General features: G+C 41.2%; 1 protein-coding gene and 2 long non-coding RNA genes across 8 annotated transcripts in view; 2 read left to right on the top strand and 1 right to left on the bottom strand.

Annotated features, from left to right (window-relative positions):
- Positions 1 to 672: 672 nt before the first annotated feature.
- On the top strand, positions 673 to 16,660 carry LOC146445505 (uncharacterized). Of its 2 annotated transcripts, XR_014855215.1 has the most exons (5): positions 673 to 989; positions 2,982 to 3,036; positions 6,110 to 6,194; positions 12,721 to 13,251; positions 13,944 to 16,660. It is a non-coding gene; the product is annotated as an uncharacterized LOC146445505 (long non-coding RNA). The 2 variants fall into 2 exon arrangements; XR_014855214.1 differs by having other exon boundaries at positions 12,721 to 16,660.
- On the bottom strand, positions 7,374 to 18,434 carry LOC146445504 (uncharacterized). 4 transcript variants are annotated; one of them, XR_014855208.1, is made up of 5 exons: positions 17,918 to 18,434; positions 17,056 to 17,367; positions 9,799 to 9,938; positions 8,250 to 8,454; positions 7,374 to 7,833 (listed from the first exon to the last, which is right to left on the bottom strand). It is a non-coding gene; the product is annotated as an uncharacterized LOC146445504 (long non-coding RNA). The 4 variants fall into 4 exon arrangements; XR_014855209.1 differs by lacking the exon at positions 9,799 to 9,938; XR_014855207.1 differs by lacking the exon at positions 17,056 to 17,367 and having other exon boundaries at positions 17,918 to 18,164.
- The window catches only part of GBE1 (1,4-alpha-glucan branching enzyme 1), a 132,674-nt gene continuing 130,958 nt past the window's right edge, over positions 17,760 to 19,475 (top strand). Inside the window, exon 1 of one of the 2 annotated variants that reach the window (XM_085075148.1) lies at positions 17,760 to 17,949. In XM_085075148.1, the coding sequence (XP_084931274.1) occupies positions 17,849 to 17,949 (101 nt within the window). In that variant the 5' untranslated portion in view covers positions 17,760 to 17,848. The remainder of the gene's footprint in view (positions 17,950 to 19,475) is intronic. The other variant, XM_085075156.1, reaches the window with a different exon arrangement.

The raw sequence follows: 19,475 nt of genomic DNA, 5'->3' as shown, positions 1-19,475 counted from the left end.
TCAAAATTCATCAGAGATCTGTAAGGCCAAGAGGGAGGGTTTTGATGAGCTAGGCCTGACTTCTCACACATGAGAAGCGAAGAGAATTTCACTAACAATTCCTGCACAAGTTGTGCTTCTGGACAAACACAATGGTTCACTTTGCAAGGGCTGTTTAAAGTGAAAATAAGGCTTTCTGCCCCAGACTTACTGTTCACTAGATAATTTTAACTTCTTTTCCAAGCATGGCTAAGTATTTTATTTCATTATATCTCTGATTTGAGGTATTTATTAAAATCATGAGTGGATTACTGGAAGTGAATGAAAAACAGAAGTTTTCTGTGAACATTTGAGTAAGAAAACTGAGCCAAAAAACATGATAAAATGCTGAAGTGTAATTAACCCACCAGATTTAAAAAACACACGTCACAGAAATAAATGCAAAGAAAAGAAAAATGGCTAAAGTAATAATCCAGTGAAACAGTAAAGCATGCTTATGACTCTAAATAATGTGAGAAGTTTCACCAAAGGCAAAGAGAATGTTAAAAGTTTCAGACGACACGGGTGTGACTCCTAAGTGCTTTAGTAGATTGAAATGGCAGTGCCTAGTCAAAATCATTAATTCCTTTTAGCAAGGAGGTAGAACAGAGTTTATGAGACGCTCAGTAAAATAAATTTCAAAACAGAAAGAGCTATAAGAAAAGCTTCTTTTCCAAAGTGATGTTCATGATATTTGGTAAGTATCAATCTCAAATGAGGTTCCCACTGTGCAGTGTAATGCACTTCAGGAAGCACTAGGTGCTACTGGCTCTGCAGAACGTTCAAGCTAAAGAGAATGCCTCATTTTCAAGAAAACACTTCCATTATTTTGTCCACCATACCACTTCCTCTTCTTTTACTCTTGATTCTCTTTTCAGTTACCTTGTTTTTCTCCCAATGCAGAAGCCTTTGGTTTGCATTTCTCAGCATCCAGAACCATGCCTGAAGAAAATAGGGCAGCAGCCCTGCAGGTGAGGTGTACCATAATATATTTTCAAAGGCTGAAGTGCTTTATTTTTGAAGAAGCCAAAGAACATAATTGAACAGAGTTGCCATGATTAAAATGCAATTAAGGTTGTGAAGCCCTTGAGCATCTTAAATTGTGGCATGATACAATATTTATCAGGCTTCAGAACTCATAATCACATCTTTGGCCATCCAGCCATGTTTTGCTTTTTCCCTAGATTAACCCTCTATCGCAGTTTGATGCAGCTAAACTTATCAGTTCTGTATATGACACGTTAATAATTCTGAGGTGGAAGAGTAAGGACTAGAATTGCACAGAAGACAAGCCAACGAAGTGACAAGAAAACACCCATGCTTAAACATTCATTTAAAAACATGCTTTTTTTTTTTTTTTTTATACTGTTAGTGAATAATGGAGCTAATATAAAATTCTGACAGGCATAAACCTATTGAATAATTCTGATACTGCAATCTACAGGTGACTCACAAGCAGTAAATTGAATGATGTTAGTTTTATGCAAGAAATAATCTTTTAAAGTCATAAAAAGGCAAATGTATAATTCATATGGTTAATATTTGAGGTATTTTGAAGGTAAGTTCACACATTTCTTGTGTCTACATGCATGCAGTTAAAAAAAAATAAATAAAGGGAATAAATGACCTTCAGTTGAAAACTTGGCAACTAGCTCAAATTCTGCTTCTAAATTTGACTTTGTCATGTCTGTTTATTAAGAATATAATTCATTGCCTGGGAGTCTGCTGTGAAATACCAATATCTATCATAAATGCTCAACAGTTTTTCAATGTATCTGCTTTCAGACATTGGCACAGGATCAGCTTCAATGACTAGGTCAAATTCAGGTGCTGGCAGATGACACTGCGGGCTCTAATGGCAGCTTTGTGAATCTGCTGAGGAATTAAACTACTGTGGTTCAAAAGATTTTTCATTATTTTGATTTTCTGTCACATTTGGATGTTGAGTCAAGAAGATCTTGGGACCTGTACCTAAATCAGAACAAAAGGTTCCCAGACTTACAAATAGATGGCCTTAAGTGGCTGTTGAAAGTGCTGTCCTTAGTTGCTCTGCTTTGTTTGTTTTTCCAGGTAGGGAGCCTCGTTCTGGAGGGGAAGTAAATACAGTCACCATATATTTTTCCTTAGAACTAACTGCCTGCAAGCATAGCACATCTTTACCATCATATATTAAATGCTGTTTAACAGACTTTTGCACATTGTGATGTTACAATGGTGTAAAGGTCTGTACTCATCGGTTAGGTGTTGAACAGACACAGACTGTCTATCTAAACCAGACAACAGGGATCAAATCCAAAACTCCTTCCAAATTTAAAAGCAGGAGCTTTAAAATAGGGCAATTTACCCAATAGCTCAGCAGACAGAGGACAAGAGATGCTACTGCATTTTAGAGCTGAAGACTCAGCTTCCAGTATTACCAATGTAATTACCACAATTTCCAAACAGTAGCTACAGCAGCAATGGAAAAGAGAATTGCACTTCTTGTACACAACCATAAATTTGAAAGTTTGCTTTGTTGGAGAGGCAAGAAATCTCTTAAAATGAGATTGTGAAAGATCATCCTAATTTTTACCTAATCCTGCCCCTGCTGCTTCTTCTTATCACAACTCATTTTCACATTGCCTTTTGGAGAGCACCATGAGCCCCTTGCCCCTCTCCCTGCCCTTACCTTCTGCCTCCACAGGCTTAGCTACCACTGTGGGAGTTTCACAGGTTCTCCAGGCAGTGCTTTCCAACCCCTGGGTTAAAAGCAGGAGACAGAGAGAAAAGTTTTTCCACGTTAGAGACGTACTTGGGAACCATTTTGAGCCATCATCAAGGAGCAGCTTGAGGTGGAGGGAGTATATGGGGGATGTGAGGAGGGTAAATGCTGTTTGACTACACAGCTGAGAAATGATTGTTTGTTTCTGAAGGGGAGTGGGCTTGATAATACCAATCATTTTTTTTCTGTGTCTGCAATGCAGAAGTTTCTCTGTGCTAATCTTGGCACTGACATTGAAATTGATGTGTGGCCTTTAGGTAAGTCACTTAATCAATGTGTTTGTAAAATGAGGATAATAGCATTTATTTGCCTGCCTGAAATGGATGTAGTAAGGACAGACTGGTTAATGCTGTGAAATGCTATTTACTCGTAACTGCAAGTATTACTGTGCTGCGGATTTAAACCCCTCCTTGACTGGTAATTGAAATAGCTGAAGAACCAAATAAAAGTCTGAAATGTAAAGGTGACAGAGGTTTCAGCTAAGGTGGAGCTGGTTAAGCCCCTTCCTTTACATGGAACTAATTACACTTTGACTGAGGCAATATACATCAAAAATGTCTCCAGCAGGGACCTGCCCTTACTCGGAAACAGCATGAGAGGAAATATTGTGGGATTCATATTCAAGTCACCAAGTAATGTGGCACTGATAGTGGGTCAAGGGAGGAGCTGGGTATAACACAGAAGAATATGAGTCCAAGCCTCTGTTCTGGAATGCAGGTGCACTCAGGTGTCCTGAGAGCAGGATGAGCAGCGCAGATAAGACAGAATTAGATGCATCATTACCATTTTCAACCCAATTAACATCCCCGCTCTTCAGGATTAAATAAGGTCTGTAACTTGCCTTTTGGTGTGTCAGGCTGAAAAATAAAAAGAAGTCCTAAGGGTGAGAAGAATGAATAATGTGTAGAGCAGCATGAAGTAGATTAGGAAATCAGCTACAGTAAACTGGCTTATCTGTGATCTGTGCTTTGAGAACTCTTCTGAGGCCTCAGACTGCCCCTCCTTCTTCCACAGACGTTTCCTTGAGAAGGGAATAACATAAGATGGGTGTCTGGAGTGGCTAAAGGACCAGGTCCTCAAAAAAAATTTTTTTTTGCCATCTGTAATGTTACTGAGAATCATCCCATTACAAACAATCACATTTAGCTGATGCAGTAGTTAAAATAAACTTGCGCTTAGGTCTCTCAAACAAGGAGTCATAATTTGATCCTTCCTTATGTTGAATGAAAGCTAACCAGAAGGGTAAGTGCCTCTGACTTGACTGGAACTTGGGGGAATAACTGCTTCAGGAATATTACACATATCTCACTTCATCTACTTAATATTTTCACGGTGAATTTGCTTGAAATTTTTCAAGGAAGCAGGGAATCAGACTGTGACTGGCAATATTTCCAAGAATACATCAAGAGAAGTGGTGGAATCACCACTCTGTTAACTGAGGAATGACTTGTTTTGCCTTTTTCCAGCTTACAGCCTTGCTTTCCAAATTTAAGTGTTACAATCTAAACTTGGGGCAAACCCAGCCAGGTGGCTGCATCTCCAGAGCAGCAGTGAAAAACACAGTGGTTGCTGAGCAGGGTGCCTGTGGCTCTTGGCAATCCTGCTTGGCATACAGTTGGCAGGATGGCTTGCTGCATGTGTTGGAGTGGATAAACCTTCCACCAAGATACAGAAGGAGAAACATTTTCTTTCTTCTGTAAAACAGTTCCTGGAGGGACTGCAAGTGACTGCACAGTGGTGTGGTGCCCAGAGGGGATTGTCACACAGAGCCAAGTCATCCTGTGTTCATAAGGTTAGAAAGAGAGAGGTGCCTCTTTGGGGCTCATCAAAACCTGCTAGCTGCAGGACACTCAAAGTAGGAAGAATCAGATGTTCTGAAAGGCAGACATTAAAGGGATGCACTTATGAGGAGATTTATATTCAGAAATAAAGAATGTGGGCTGCCGTAGGCTCATCAGGTTCAAAGGAGAGCTTCTCGGGGGAGCTCTGCTGCAGTAATACATGGGCAGAGCCCTGTCACTCAGAAACACTGCACTGAAGAGATTAGGCACAGCTAAGGTCCAGCAACTGTTCTGGTCCCATGGGAGACAGTGCTACTTGATATAAAGGCACTGCTGTCTGCCAGTCAGTGAATGCTTAAGAACATTTCTGGGAATATTTTGTCAAATTGGTAAAGGACATGCTCAGTAATTTAATGTTCCTTTTGGGTTTTGATAATCATAGCCTGACAGAAAAAATCACTCAAAATGGCATTTGAATAGCTATGCCAAAATGTCTAGCAGTGGCAGTGTGCTAAGTATCCACAGGTAACAGGAATATCATGCAAGTTCAGTTGAAACAAGACAAAGGCACTCAATTTTCCAGATACATGATTTCCCGGATATAAATCCCAGATTATCATGATGCCTTCCAACCCAGGCCATTCTATTATTCTGTGATTATCTGTGGATTACCTACAGACCAAAAATAATGCACAGACAAGATTTCAAATTCACAGAAAAGATTTTTAACAACTGGGGAAAAGTTTCTTAAAGAATTAATGCTCTGCATTTTCCTTCAATGCCAGTTAAGTACTTAAATAATTATGTAATATTTCTGTTTAGTTTTATGCTGAAAGTTGGTCAAGCTCCAATAAGATATAGCAAATTCTATTTTGTAAGTGTTCCTCTAGTTCCCCCATGTCCTTTGAAGGTGTACTGAAGTATTTACTCTATACTTTGTTGCTTTGTGATGATGACGGTTGCGATGGAGATGCCTGTTCTATGGGAAAAAATTCCACACATGAATTGCCTTTCTTACTAGGAACACTGTGTCCTTACCTGGATTTTAGGCAAGCACTGTCACTATCCAGTGCTCAGCAGCTCCTTGTTTACCTTGCCTCTCTGACCCTTATCCCACAAGTGACACATTTGGCAGTTCACCAACTCTAGACATCCATCTACATACACACGGAGAAAATCGGGATCTTATTTCAACAGCTGAAAGGAGAGTCACACAAGGCTGCATACGCTACTAGTTTTTTAGGATATATTTGGAGGTGCCAAGAGGATGTTTCCAGGCTCTTCTCAGTGGTATGAAGCAATAGGACAAGAGGCAAAGGGCAGAAACTGGGGCACAAGGAAGTTCCACCTGAATACTGTGCAGTGACCAAGCACTGGAACAGGCTGTCCAGAGGGGTTATAGAGTCTCCCTCACTAGGGATATCCCAGAACAATCTGGATGCAATCCTATTCCAAGTACTCTGGGGATGGCCCTGCTTGAGCAGGGAAGGTGGACCAGATGGCCCACTGCAGTCCCTTCCAAACCTGACCCATTCTGTGTATATTGTAGGAGCAAAGGAGTGTTTTGCCCCTGCCTCCAGGCCACAGATGTCCCAGGCATTGCTCATGTAAAGTCCTAAAGTTCAAGCACATTGGTAAGTTTTCCTACAAGTATTTTCTGCCATGGCATTGTTGTAAAGTCAGGAATTCAACAGAGGGAACATGAGGCCCAGAACAGTGGATTGTCTCATTTGAGCTTACTGACTCACAAGTCCTGTGTTCAATTCAAATTCCCTCTAAAAAGAAATAGATGCTGACTTGTTTAGAACAGAAATATATATATTAAAAAAAAAATTTTGCACCACTTCCCATGGTTTTACTTCACTGGACCTAGTTATTCCAGGCAAGTGACAGTTTTAACCAACAAGAAACTCAGTTTTCATTGATACAGCAGCAAGGTATGTCATTCTGCCAGCAAAGACACAGTCACTGAGTATTGTGGTAATTAATATGTACATTAGAAAAGGGGAATTTCCATCCATCTTTAATGAGCTATTCTTAGCACCAGAAGTATTTCCCAACCCGTGACAGGAGAAGGAGATTTAACCTTACCCTGTCAAACTTAAGAGACAGCTCAAAAGTGCTGCAAGAGGGGGAATTCCAAGTCATCTCAATTATGCGGCATCACATGAAATAATTATATTTGGTTACCCTTCAGAATGATATGATCTTGAGAGATAACTTTTATATACTGCTCCTCCAAACATGGCCACGCTCTGAGTGTGCTGCTTTTGATTTTTAAATAGCTCACAGAGCTCTAACCCCTGTGTGTTATCTCTAACAATGAATGACAGTATTATATTTACAAGGAGATAACCACATTCTCGAAAGATTTTTTCCCTGTAACTATCCTGGTTTATAATGTAAGACAAAAGAAATTAAAGGCTTTGTTGAATCTTCTCTAACATAATGGGAAGTTATCAGAGATTTTATACTTTTCACTAATAGAGATAATACACAAGGCAAAAGAGTTTTTTGAAAAGAATGAAAAGAATAAAACTAATCAAACCTCTTTCAGTTAATATGCAAACTTGCACTCAAAGCACTATGTAAATTATATTAACCTTAAGGCATAATGTACCTGATTTAAACTCAGAAAAAGACTTGTTTTCATGTTTCTGAGTATTGAATAGGATATAAAATTAATTTAATTTGTACAGAAATACAACAGAACCTCAGGTCCTCAGTACTGAAAAAGGTATTGATGTTTATGAAAAATTGGACCATGACATGAAAAAGAAATCAAGCGAACCAGCAGGACAGACACTGAAAGCTGAAATACTTCAGTTTATTCTAAAAATGAAAAAAGACATTGGACTGTTTTAAGTTAAATGTGCAAAACATTTCTAGATTTAAGAAAAACAGAGACGAGGTGATAGTTTGCCTTTTTTTTCATTAATAAGAATATCTATACTTCATGGCATAGAAAGGAAATTAGAATAGAAAAACAAGAAACATATGGCAGTTATTCTTCTGTTGCTGGCAGTGTTGGTATTTGTTTATACAGTTATGAATACTGAAGTTTTCCTTTGCAGAAAAGGAATGGCTCCTTATGCAACTTCTTGCAACACCAGGGTAATATTTTGATGACACTTGCATCTCATATTTCACAGTCCTGTCCCTTCAGCAACGTGGAATGACATGGTGGAGAAACCATCATGCTTATCCATCGATATGCTGCTCAATTTTCTTCCATGTAACTTTAAATTCCTTAGGGATATCAATGCCACATGACTTACTGTAAAACAAAGGGAAAAAACTCAATGTTAAATCAAAAAAGAACTAGACGAGATAGGGAGAAGATAAACATGCAAGTACATAAATCAAGAAAATAAACCTTAAAAAAAAAAGTATTGCTTTGGGAAGTAGTCACTACTTTGCAAAGTAGTCATAGTTCACAGAAATTGCATGTATGTACAAAAAACAATCCAGTGAAGATGTGAGTCTATTCTGAAATGACAATTCATTAAAAGAAAAAGAAATAGAACACAGAAGTAAGATGATAAATAAGTACTTGGCACTATGTAACACAAATGACACAAAGAACATTTTGGTGGATACAGGTAAATTATGTGCTTTTCAGTTAGACATATAAGTAATTTAAAGTAAGGGAAGGTAAAACATGCTATGCAAAATGACACAGTTAATACTTGCCCTCAAGTCCTGCAGAGGAAGTTTTTGTGTTCAGAGGACGATGGTCCAGATTTAGAGAATGACTCAGCTCCCTTTGTGCATGTGTTCAATCAGATGACAACACAGGAGTTACTGAGGAGACAGCTGAAGGAGTGCTTAGGTCAAGAAGCAACAGCTAATTCATGAATTTTAAGAGTAATTCAGTATTTCAACTGTGTGCAGCTGAAACAGCAGAAGGAGGAAAGAGAGCAAATAATTCTAACAGTGAGGACAATTATCTCGTGAATGAAGGAATTTCTTTATGTGCATAAATTAATTCTTTAACCATAAACAGTAAAAGAACCAGATAATGACAACCAGAAAAATGTCAGGAGAGGACTTAGTGTGGTTTATGAGACTAAGTTTTAATGAGGGCAAAAAAATTGAAAGACTTTTGAATTTATTCCTACTTTATAGTGTACTATTCCTACCAGAGAGTACAATTATGGCTTATATTTGACTACTTGACTGACCAGACAGTGAACTATACCACTGATTAAAAAACTGTTACATTTACAGAAGGTTGGTATTATGGAAAAAATATGTATCTATAACAATATATAAATATAACAAAGTATATAACAATCATATTATATTGTATATAATATAAAATAATATATTATTATATATTTATAATAAGATCTATAGCAACCTATAACAATATAAATCTGTAATGATAATTTTGCCTGGAGCACTGTGTTATGAGAGCCTGTGATGGCACAAAGTAAATGGCACATGGGTTCCAGAGACTCAGAATACCTACAGGTCCATGTGTTCTCATTTATCCCATCACAATTATTGATATTTCAAATTCTTTGGGAAAAAAACCTTGAAATAAAAGAAGACATAAGAATATTTGTATTTTTTTATCAGGACACAGCATTTTGAATACTTAAGTATTTCTGCAGCATATTTATCAACAGTTGGTTAATGTAAGACTAGTGCATGATCACCTGATTTGTTCATTGCACTAAAAGTCATGGATATAAGGTTTTTTGTAACATCTGTGAGGATTTCAACATAAATTTGGCAAAGTCTACAAAACCAGAACAAACTGGAAGAGATCCTGGGCTTAAGTTTTTTATATTCTGTATTGACAAACTACTAAATTGCAGACAGGCTGTAAACCAGCCCTTTGTACTGCAACATTATAAACATTTGTAATGTCTTCCATTTATACATGCATTTCTGGAGAAGCTAAATGACAAATTTGAACTTAACAATGCAATGATCTCCAGTTTTATATAGCTCTGCTGACTGTGCATTTCAGCAAAACTACTGTGATTTTGAAAAATCAACCTGTCTCTAACCTGTCTCCTGGATTTGCCACAAAGGAATTATAGTTTTATATTGCTGAAACTACTGACTTTAATAAAGTAAATGGTTGTGTGATAGAGGAATAAAAATGCAGAGGATGGTAGACATCTGAGAGCCCTGGAGTAAAGGTATTGTGCAATATTCAAACTAGCTGGGAATAGGTAAGAGGGAAGCAGATGTTGTAAGGTTTAAAAATCAATGTAAATGTACCCCAGGACAAGGAATTAGAATCCCCCAACATGAATATCATTGTTCTTCTCGTGAAGACCTCAGGGGCTGATGACTTGTAAAGCAAGTCCTGCCTCTTGTCTGCATCATGAAGACTGCCAAGCTCAGGACCTAGAGGCACACTGGAAAGGAGAGCAGAACACCAGAAATGTGAGGTTTTTGTGCATTAATCAGATAATTTAGACTGTTAGAATATTTACTGGAGTAAGAGTAAATTCTTAGCGCTGTGTTCAGAAGATTTTCAGTGTAACAAATCAGTGGAAAACATGGGCAAACTCACCTGTGAACCCTTACAGGTGGGCTGGTGAACAACCAAGCCTCTGCAAAAACTTTTGTAAGAGGAAACCTACAGTCATTATAGAAGACTGGGAATGAATGCAGCAGGTGTTCAGTCCTGTGTTCTGGCAATTATCTCATTTACTGTAAAATTAAAGAATTTTGGGCCACCCAGATGCTTCAGGATCGCTAATGATCCAAGGACAGCAGAGAAACAGTAGTTACATCAATTTATGATCTGGCTGTGACTCACTCCAGCCAAACCTTGCCTGGGTAAGTGGCATGGTGTGTGAAGGAAACTTTCCCGAAAATCTGGAAGAAAGAGGAGAAAATAGATGGCAGTCAGAGCAAGCTGATGATGGGTGGACACTGAATGGAAGCTGATACTTGCTTTAAAAGCCTCTGCTCATATTCCTGTGTGATCAGAGATCTCTGTCTCTGGGTTCTCATGACCCAGCTGAGCGCAGACTGTTTTTATGATGGCTTTACCTGTAAAGGACAAAATCAGGTAGACTGACAGGGAAATCAATGAAAGAGAAAACCAACTCCAACCTCTTACTACACATGTCCACTCTGCTCCTAGAAATATTTGCCCTCCTCGTGTTTTCAGAAGAAATGGCTGAGCTGAGGGAATGGCACATTCAGCAGGGACTAAGTCTTTGAGATGCAGATTCTTGCAAACCAGCTGGCTCCTGCAGTAGCAACTGCCTGCTGTGAGTGGCTGCGTAACACTGCATGAGCTTGAAAAGGAGGCCCAGAATTTGAAAGATTGTATCATCTGGGGATATATCAGAAGCCAAAAGAAAGCAGAGATGTATTAGGAACAGAAAAAGCTGTCAGTCTGTGTTCCAAGTTTATGTGGTAGAGACAGGCAAGCCTTGAATTATGACCAGGGTGCATTTTGAGACCTGTAGTGAGTGTCCTCGACACAGAAATGCATTTAGTTTTAGGGCCTGTAGACACTGGAACAGAACAGAAAGAGCTAGCAACCCATATGAGGGAAGAAGTGATTCTAGGTGACACTAAATAATAGCAAGCAAGAAAAACAAAAAGTCCATCACCAAAGTGAAACAAAACCAGGTGGAGTATTACTAAATCTATGTAATAATATGAAGTAAATTTTCTTACTAAGTAGTAATGAAGCAGTTGTTTCATTAGTACATACTCCTACATAAAGTATTCAGCAAACAGAAATGCAGCTAATAATCCTGGATATCCTCAGAAACTCATACTAAGGGAGGTGCTGGGTGCCTGGGTAACTAAGATAACTATTAATAACATTTGGTCCTTCTATTTTCCACAGATAACACATAGTATTAGCAATAGTATAAGCAATATACTTCCACAGTATAAGCAGCAATCCCTTCCAAATGTACTCACACTGTAAGATTTGTATCACTTAGTTTTCTTTACTGCATAATTTTATTAAGCTGCACATATATAGGAAAAGTGAATGTCATACCGCTTTTCTTTTAACTCGAATGCCATGGCTGATTTTAAAAACAAGAGCATGATATAAACCTGGGTAATAGGAGAAAAAGGATCCAGCCTAAAGGATTTATCTCTAAGCAAGAAAAAAACCTGTGTGAAGACAGATTAGTTCTTCCTAATCCATGAATATTGATGTTCCTAACAAAAATGTCTGTGTGTATACATTTGTCTTGTATGAAGATTTCTATATTTATACAAATGTCAAGTGTTGAGTGCTCTAAGAAGAAAAGGTGAATCACCAAGGCATAAAAAATATCCTATAGAAAATTGTATTGCATTTAATACAATCACCAATAGCAACGGATTGCACACCTGTAAGTATAGCTCTGTATCATTGGCATTGTGAAGACTCCACCTTCAGTTATTGTACTGGGGATATCTTAAGACAGAAAATAGTGGAAACCATGGGTCCCTAAACTGATAGGGTATCAAAATGTGACTTATAATACATAACCTTATGTGATTATTCAATTAATTCAGGTACCTTTGGAGATCTAGAGGTATAGCAGCTCTGAGATGAGAGATATGAATTTATGCAGATGGATAATTTAACGCCATAGATGCTCTTCACAGTCTCTTTACACAGATTCCAGAAAAGCAACAGCTCATGACATGTACTACAAATGTAAGGACATTAGTTTTCCATGTTTTGATAAATGCTTAGATCAGAATTTGACCGGGATGCAATTATGAAATAGCTTTAGTCATTGTGCCATTATCTATGTAAGATCCAGTTATGTTCACATACATTCAGGAAACACTGGGCACCAGCTCAGAGTGTGTAACATGCACACTGACAGGCGCAGATGAAATGTAAAGATACAAATTACACCATCACTTTAAAAGTGAGACTATGGTCTCTGACATCTACAGAAACCTGAGCTTAGCTTTACAACTTACAGTTGTAATTTTAGTTGCTCAGTAGTTGTACAAATATATAGTAGTTATACATAATTATATTCTCAAGCCCTTAAGTGTATATATATGTTATACATGTGTTATTAATAAGGATTTTGGTTTTTTGTTTTTTGGGGTTTTTTTCATATTAATCTGATATTTTAGACAATGATACTGTTTAAATATTCATTGTACTACAGCAAGTTTAGTTCCATATTTGGTGTTTTCTTCTGTCTACAGCAAGATTTTGAGTGTAGCACTAAGGATCTGGTCCCTGTCCCATCTTTCTGCTCGTTCAAGACACTGGTGGTCACACCTGAGAATCAGCTGGGTCAAATGCCTCTGCCTGCCATGAAAAAGTAAGCAAGAACTAATGCTGACAAGATCTAAAAGGCTGTTTGTGGAAAGCATTCTGGACTTCCAAAAGTTTCCCTTTTCACACACAATTTGCTCCAGATTCATCTGCTTTTCCTGTGGTGAACTCGGGATAGACTTGAATTCGTGAATACAATTTAGGTACTATTCTGCTTTTTGAGAACTAAAATAGTTCTATACATACCAATGAATTTATATTGACAGAGCTGTCAGAGCATCAGCAGTATGCATCTCCTCCTTTCTCCTCACCTCACCTGACCTCCCAATGGATTAGCTGTATTACCCTCTGAACGATTATCTGGCAACTTCTCGTTTCTGAGTAAAAGGCTGGGCAGCCTAAATGCCTGTAGTGTTTCAGGGAGGAATGTGGGACCATGCAACCAAGAAATGCCCAAGGTAAGGTCATTCCTCAGGGGTTTTAGGAAAGTCCTTACAATGAACAGCAAGAAAGCAAAATTGCTGCTGCTGGGGTGTTTCATTCCCAGTTCTAAGTATTGGATATAAAACATACAATATTTGGTGTTAGTAAGTTGCTTGTTTAGTAGTAATATATTGCTCCAAAAGCCAATGCAATAATAGCAAGAATGTTCCTCTGGGGCAACTATCCCGGAGAGCTCAAGCTACTTATTTTCTAAGTGTTAGAGATAAACACATACTGGTAAGACAGAGGTGACAGTTAGCAAGTATTGTGGTATGGCAGTAAAGAGGGTGTCCAGAATGTTTTATGTTCCTCCCCCAATACATAAACACACATGCAAACACCAGGAAATACCAGTACTGGGAACTGGAGAAAGTTGTTACTATTGGCAGCAATTACTTTTGAGAAATACATATAGAAGGCATACAATCAAGAGTAGCTGCAACATCCAAAAACATGACATCCCTGAGGATTTTTTTTTTGTATTTTGTATCTGTTAACTGTTTCCCAGTCCTACTTGATTTTTTAGTAAGACTCACAAACATTTTCACAACAAATATTGTTCTACATCTGCTGATATTTTAAAATTGGTGTCACACTTTGAAGTGTCTTGATTAATGTGTAAACAACTTTGAAATATATTTACTTTTTTTTTGACATTCTGTTATAGAAAATGAGGACACCAAATCATAATCATGCTGCAATATTGTGAAAGCAAGAAGCAGTCTTTATTTAGGACTTTCAGTTGTTGGAATGTGTTTTTATTTTGTTCTGAATGGTAAGTGAAAATGGCATTCCCATCAACTGTGCTTACTGGAATTTTACAACCTAGAAACTGGCTTTTTAGTGTTTCAGATTGTATATTTGTTCTGATCTTTGAAGATGTGTTGTTATGTAAAGCTCCTGAAACTCTGACAGGGCAAAGGTAATACTATCTTAAAAGACAGTATCAATACCCTATATTTCTTATAAACCCCAACCCTAAAGTCTCAACCCTATAAACTATTATTAGATATACACACAGACACTTGGAATGTTTGCTGCAATTTTCAAGGATATGTGCTCTGTCCTTCATATGTAATCAAACAGGTGAAGCCTTGCTAGTAGTAGTTTTAATTATGGAACAGTGACATGATGTTTGGCAGCAGCTGTGCAACTCTGACCATTTCTTTTCTCCTATGTGTCTCACCTTGGCGAATCCAAAGATAGGGATAAGTGTCATGGGATCATAGAATAGCCTGGATCAGAAGAGACCTTTAATGGTCACCTACTACAACTGCCCTGCAACGAGCTACAGCTCCATGCCCAATGTTTGACCTCTCTGGGAAGACTACCGAGATAAAGGATAATTATTTTTTTAAGGGGGGCATTTGCATTGGATCTGGATGACCACTGTGCAGTTAATTCCTTATGGGTCCTTTAATAAATAACATGGGGAAATATGGCTAGCCAATGTGGCAAAATAGGCTAATTTTCTTTCAAATTTTGTGTTAGGAACTGAATGTGCAGAATTCAGTCCAAAAGCGGGAAGCTGCAATGGGTACCATAACATGCTCAAATGTCTGACACCTCTATAAAGCATAGGGGATCCTTAATGAAAAAAGATTCTTTTCCTAACTTTGTTGCTTTGGTTTATCACCTCTGTCACCTTTTGCAAAATAAGTGCAAAATATTAGTGAATCTAACTAGAGGTGCTGCATTATAGGAGTAGCCATTTTTCTCTTTAAAACTTAGATTTCTCTTTGAACTTTGCATATTAAAAAAAACCACCTAAATCGATTTTATAATTTTAATTATCCAGTTACTGCTCAGCATCACTATGCAAAATTTTAAAGTATGCCTAACTTAAGCATGAACATCCTTTGAAAGACTACTCCAGAGTAATTGATATTCTCCAGCCTCACTGGTAACTGGGTGCCAGACACACGCCTTAGACACCACTCCCATATGATCCACTGCTGTCCCCATAAAAGAGCAGTTATTCCCAACAGTCCTCCTCTTTCTGCTTCTACTGGCAGCAGCAGCTGGCAGCTTTGTATCCATCCCTGACAAATGCACAAAGACACATTCAGCTGTTGGGACAATGTTCATTGTCTGAACTGCTGGTTTTGCCTCCAGGTAGGGGACTAAATAGCAGTGTCCTGAGAGCCAACCTCGGCTCGTGGTGGGAATACCAGGATCATGGTGGAATCAATGATCAAAATAACATATGCCTTTGTATCTTGGAGTTATTTGTGACAAAGCAGGCAGATAAAATCATGCCCAAGTTGTAAAATGAAACGAGTAGATACAAATGGTATGCTTATCCATTTCCTGGTTCAGAGGTTTTTAAATATATCATTGGGGCTTTTTCTGTTATAGGGACAGGGGCTATCTGCAGAATTTAACTCCCTGAAGTTCAAGGTTGCTTGGATATGAGGCTGGATGCTGTGTCATTTTTACTAAAAATGAAGGTCAGGAAGGGATCCTTGTCCCCAGGAAGGTGCAAGTCACAGCTACATTCCTACACAAATTGCTAATGATCATTTCTAGATGTCTCTCTTGTGTTTATTGCTGAAAAGCTAACAACAGTGCTGTGAACTTGCTTGAGCTTCCTGACAATGAATAAAACAAAAAAATTGTGCTAAGACTGAAGCTGCTGTTTCCAGTGCTTGTGCATTCAAAGGCTGCAGGAATTGCCCTCCCACCTCCATTTCAACAGCAGGTGCCCTCTCCAGTACCAAACACTTGGAAGCCCCAGAGCAGCAGCACAGCACAGGTGACATGCAACTATTGTAAAAAACCCAATTTCCTGGCTCTTGAGAATCAGCTGGAATTTTTCTTCTCCTTTTAGTGTGCCAAGCTCGTTAACTGTGATATTGAGGGTGACCCATTCACAAAAGAACATGATGCACATAATATGATGAAAGAAGCAAAAAGAAGATGGTAAGAGTTGTTAAGTGTTGGTTTAGTGGAGGCACTGAAATCAATGCCACGCAGAAAGTTTTGAGAAGCCTGGGTAATTTTAAAAACAAGGTTTTCAGTCTCCAGTGACTGAAGATATGGTGGCTAATGTGAAAAAAAGAAATCTTGATCTATCAGAGCTGGATATGATAGGTAGTTCCTCTACAGCACAGATGCCACTTCTTTCAATAACCAAACCAAAACTCCTTGGGTCTCCTGTTGGGGCAACTGCTCTAGCAAACAGTTTGACTATTGCCCTACAGAGTCTTAGGACAGAATAACTGTTGCACTCCATAAGGACAAAAAGAACAAAAGTACTTGGATTTTTGTCTGTGTAGTTAGAAACTGCTGCAAAGAAGGAAATACGCTGTAGTTAAGTGTACACGCACTGTTGATGAAACAAATCATTACAGAAACTTTCATTGTAGCCAGTTTTGGGTGAAGTAATAAATAAACTGTTAGTGTTCATCACACACTGTGCTGTTAGTCATCTGGCAGACAGAGAGGAGAAATAGCACTTAAATTCAGAGGAAGCCAAGACAGAGGATATGAGTCTCAAACAGAGGACAACAATTTTGGGGATGGTTGTGGGAACAAGTTAAGGTATCTAGAAGCTGAAAAGTTTATGAACTGTTTCTGAAAAGCGTTCAAAAGAGGCCTCTAAATAAACTTTCTCACTACATGTCTAAACAAAGCAAAATTGCTGGACCTTAAATAAAAGTGCTCAGTGCTGGCCTAGAGGCATGGTCAGGCTGGTGATTAGTTGCCTTGGATATTTGGTGGCCTATCTAAAAACGAGACATGCTGATATCAGGTGAAAAACCTCCACAGCCATCTACCTGTGCTATTCAGCATTCGGAGCTGGACTAGGATCGGTTGAACTAATCTTACCACGTTTGGAATTGTTTACGTGTCTGACAAAGCGACATTCTGCTGTACAGACACGGTGCTTATGAGAACTCATGGATGTCCCCAGAGTCTTGTTTTGCTGAGCTGTCTCTGAGCACGCCAGCACCCTATCAAACAGTCGAGAAAAGTATTCCAGCGCTCATGACGATGCCAAATGTGCTTGGGGGAGTGTTGGTGTTGGCTGGGCTGTGCGGTGGGTTTTATGTGTGTGGGAACGCAGAGTTCACCCGGCAGCTGACACGCTGGAAAAGACATCAAAGAGCCACTAAGAAAACAAACTGGGGGACCGCCGAGCCACGGCAGGCAGACATCCCCCTCCTGCCAGGCGGCTCGACTCCCGCACAGTTTTTTTTTGCTTGCAGTTTTTTTATTTCCCCTGCTGTCACCCCAGGCCGTTCGGAGCCCGGTGCTCCTTGCACGCCGCCCGCGGCCCCTTCCCGCCCTGCGGGCAGCTAGCCGGGGCTGCCGGGCCGAACCCATCGCCCAGGGGAGGCCGGGGCTGGCCGGGGCTGGCCGGACTGCCCCTCCCGCAGCCGCGGAGTCCCGGCCCCGCCGCACCGCGGGCAGGGAGGGGAGGGGAAGGGAGGGGAAGGGAGGGGAGGCGGCCCCGGCGGCGCCCCGGGCGGTGGGCGGGGAGAGGCAGGGGTGCCCGGCCGCCCGCCCGGCCCCCTCCCCGGCTGTATTTAGCGGCGGCGCGGATCGCGCGGAGCCCGCGGCGGCGACATGGCCGCCGCCAGCACGGAGCCCCCGGAGCCGCCGAGGCTGCAGCAGCTGCTGGAGAGGGATCCTTACCTGGCGCCCTTCCGGAGCGACTTCCAGCGCAGGTACGGCCGCGCGGAGGGGAGCGCGGAGCCGCCTCTGGGGGCGCCGGGGCGGGCGGTGTCCCCTCCCCCGCGCCGCTCTCCCCTCCCCTCGGCCGGGGCGGCTCCGCTTCCCTTCCGGCAGAGGCGCCGCCGCCGCGGGCGGAGCAGCCGCCGGGGCTCGGCGAGGCCTCCCGGGCCGGGGCGCTGCACGGAGGCCTGACCCGCGGGCCTCTCGCCGGCCTGGTGGGGCCGGGCCGTCCCGCCCGGAGCCGGCACTCCCCGGGGCTCTGCGGCGCTCCGGCCGCCAGCGCTGCGCCCCGCGGGCCTTCCCGAGAGCGGCGGGGCTGGCGGGGCCAGCCGGGCCCCTGGGGCGCAGCCGGGGACAGCTTGCGGCAGTCAGCGAGTCACAGAAGGGCTGGCGTTGGAAGGGACCTCAAAGATCATCTCGTTTCAACCTCCCTGCCCTGGGCGGGGACACCTTTCACTTGTTCGGGTTGCTTAGAGCTGCATCCAGCCTGGCTTTGAACACTTACAGGGATGGGGCAGCCACAACTTCAGTGGGCAACCTGTTCTTGTGCCTCACCACCCTTACAGTGAAAGAACTTCTCCTAATATCTAATCTAAACCTACTCTTAGCATGAACCTATTTCCCCTTGACCTGTCACTACATTTAAATAGTCTAGCCCCATCTTTTCCCTGCAAGTTCCCTTCAGGTGCTGCAAGGCTGCCATTAGGTCACCCCTAAGCCTTTTCTTGTACAGGCTGCCCAATGCCAATTCTCTCAGCCTTTCCTCACAGGAGAGGTGCTCTATCCCTCTGAGCAGCTTGGTGGCCTCCTCTGGACTCGTTCCAACAGCTCAGTGCCTTTCCTGTGTTGGGGATCCCAGAGATGGATGCAGTCAGGACATGAGGGTGATGCATTGAGCGGTTGTCACTAATAAAAGTGTTTTTCTGTTTAGCTGCGATAATCTGTTAATAAACTGCTCCTGAATCTCGTCTTTCTGGAGAATTTTCCTGCAGGCACATGTTTTGAGGTATCCCTGAACCGCCAGCTCAGCTGTTCGGCAGACCTGCAATGCATGAAGTGTGTGTTGGGTTGGTGCCGGGTCGCCAGTCTGAGCATCCCTTTTTTTGTGCCTCTCACTGGGAACTGTGACACCAACCCTCTGTCCAGGGCCTGGGTGAGAGCCTGCTAGCAGCAGCTTGGGCAGAGGAGGCCTGCATCGTGCAGAGCCAGGCTGCTGGCCTGGAAAACCTGCTGAAACCTCACCCGCCGGCTGAGCACAGTCATTGGGAGCTTTTATGCTGCACATTTATATGTTGTGTTTCACTAGTGGTCCTCTGGCAATCAAAATAGTTGTAGTACTGGCCAATGCCCTGTGTCCCAGAAGTCTGGAAAAGTCTGTGTGTGTGAGGGATGTAAGAGGAATTTTTTTTTTTTAAGAGTCTTTGACTTTTTTTTTTCTGTTACTGTGTTCTATATGGTTTAACATTACCAGGTGTCCTGTCGGGTTCTGATATTGAGTAGTGGTAAGTCTAGATCTTGT

The sequence above is a fragment of the Lichenostomus cassidix genome, chromosome 1 (assembly GCF_008360975.1).
Source record: "Lichenostomus cassidix isolate B80296 chromosome 1, HeHo_3.0, whole genome shotgun sequence".
Lineage (NCBI taxonomy): Eukaryota > Metazoa > Chordata > Aves > Passeriformes > Meliphagidae > Lichenostomus > Lichenostomus cassidix.
The sequence above is the reverse complement of the archived record's forward strand: the minus strand, read 5'-3'. Positions and strand labels throughout refer to the sequence as shown.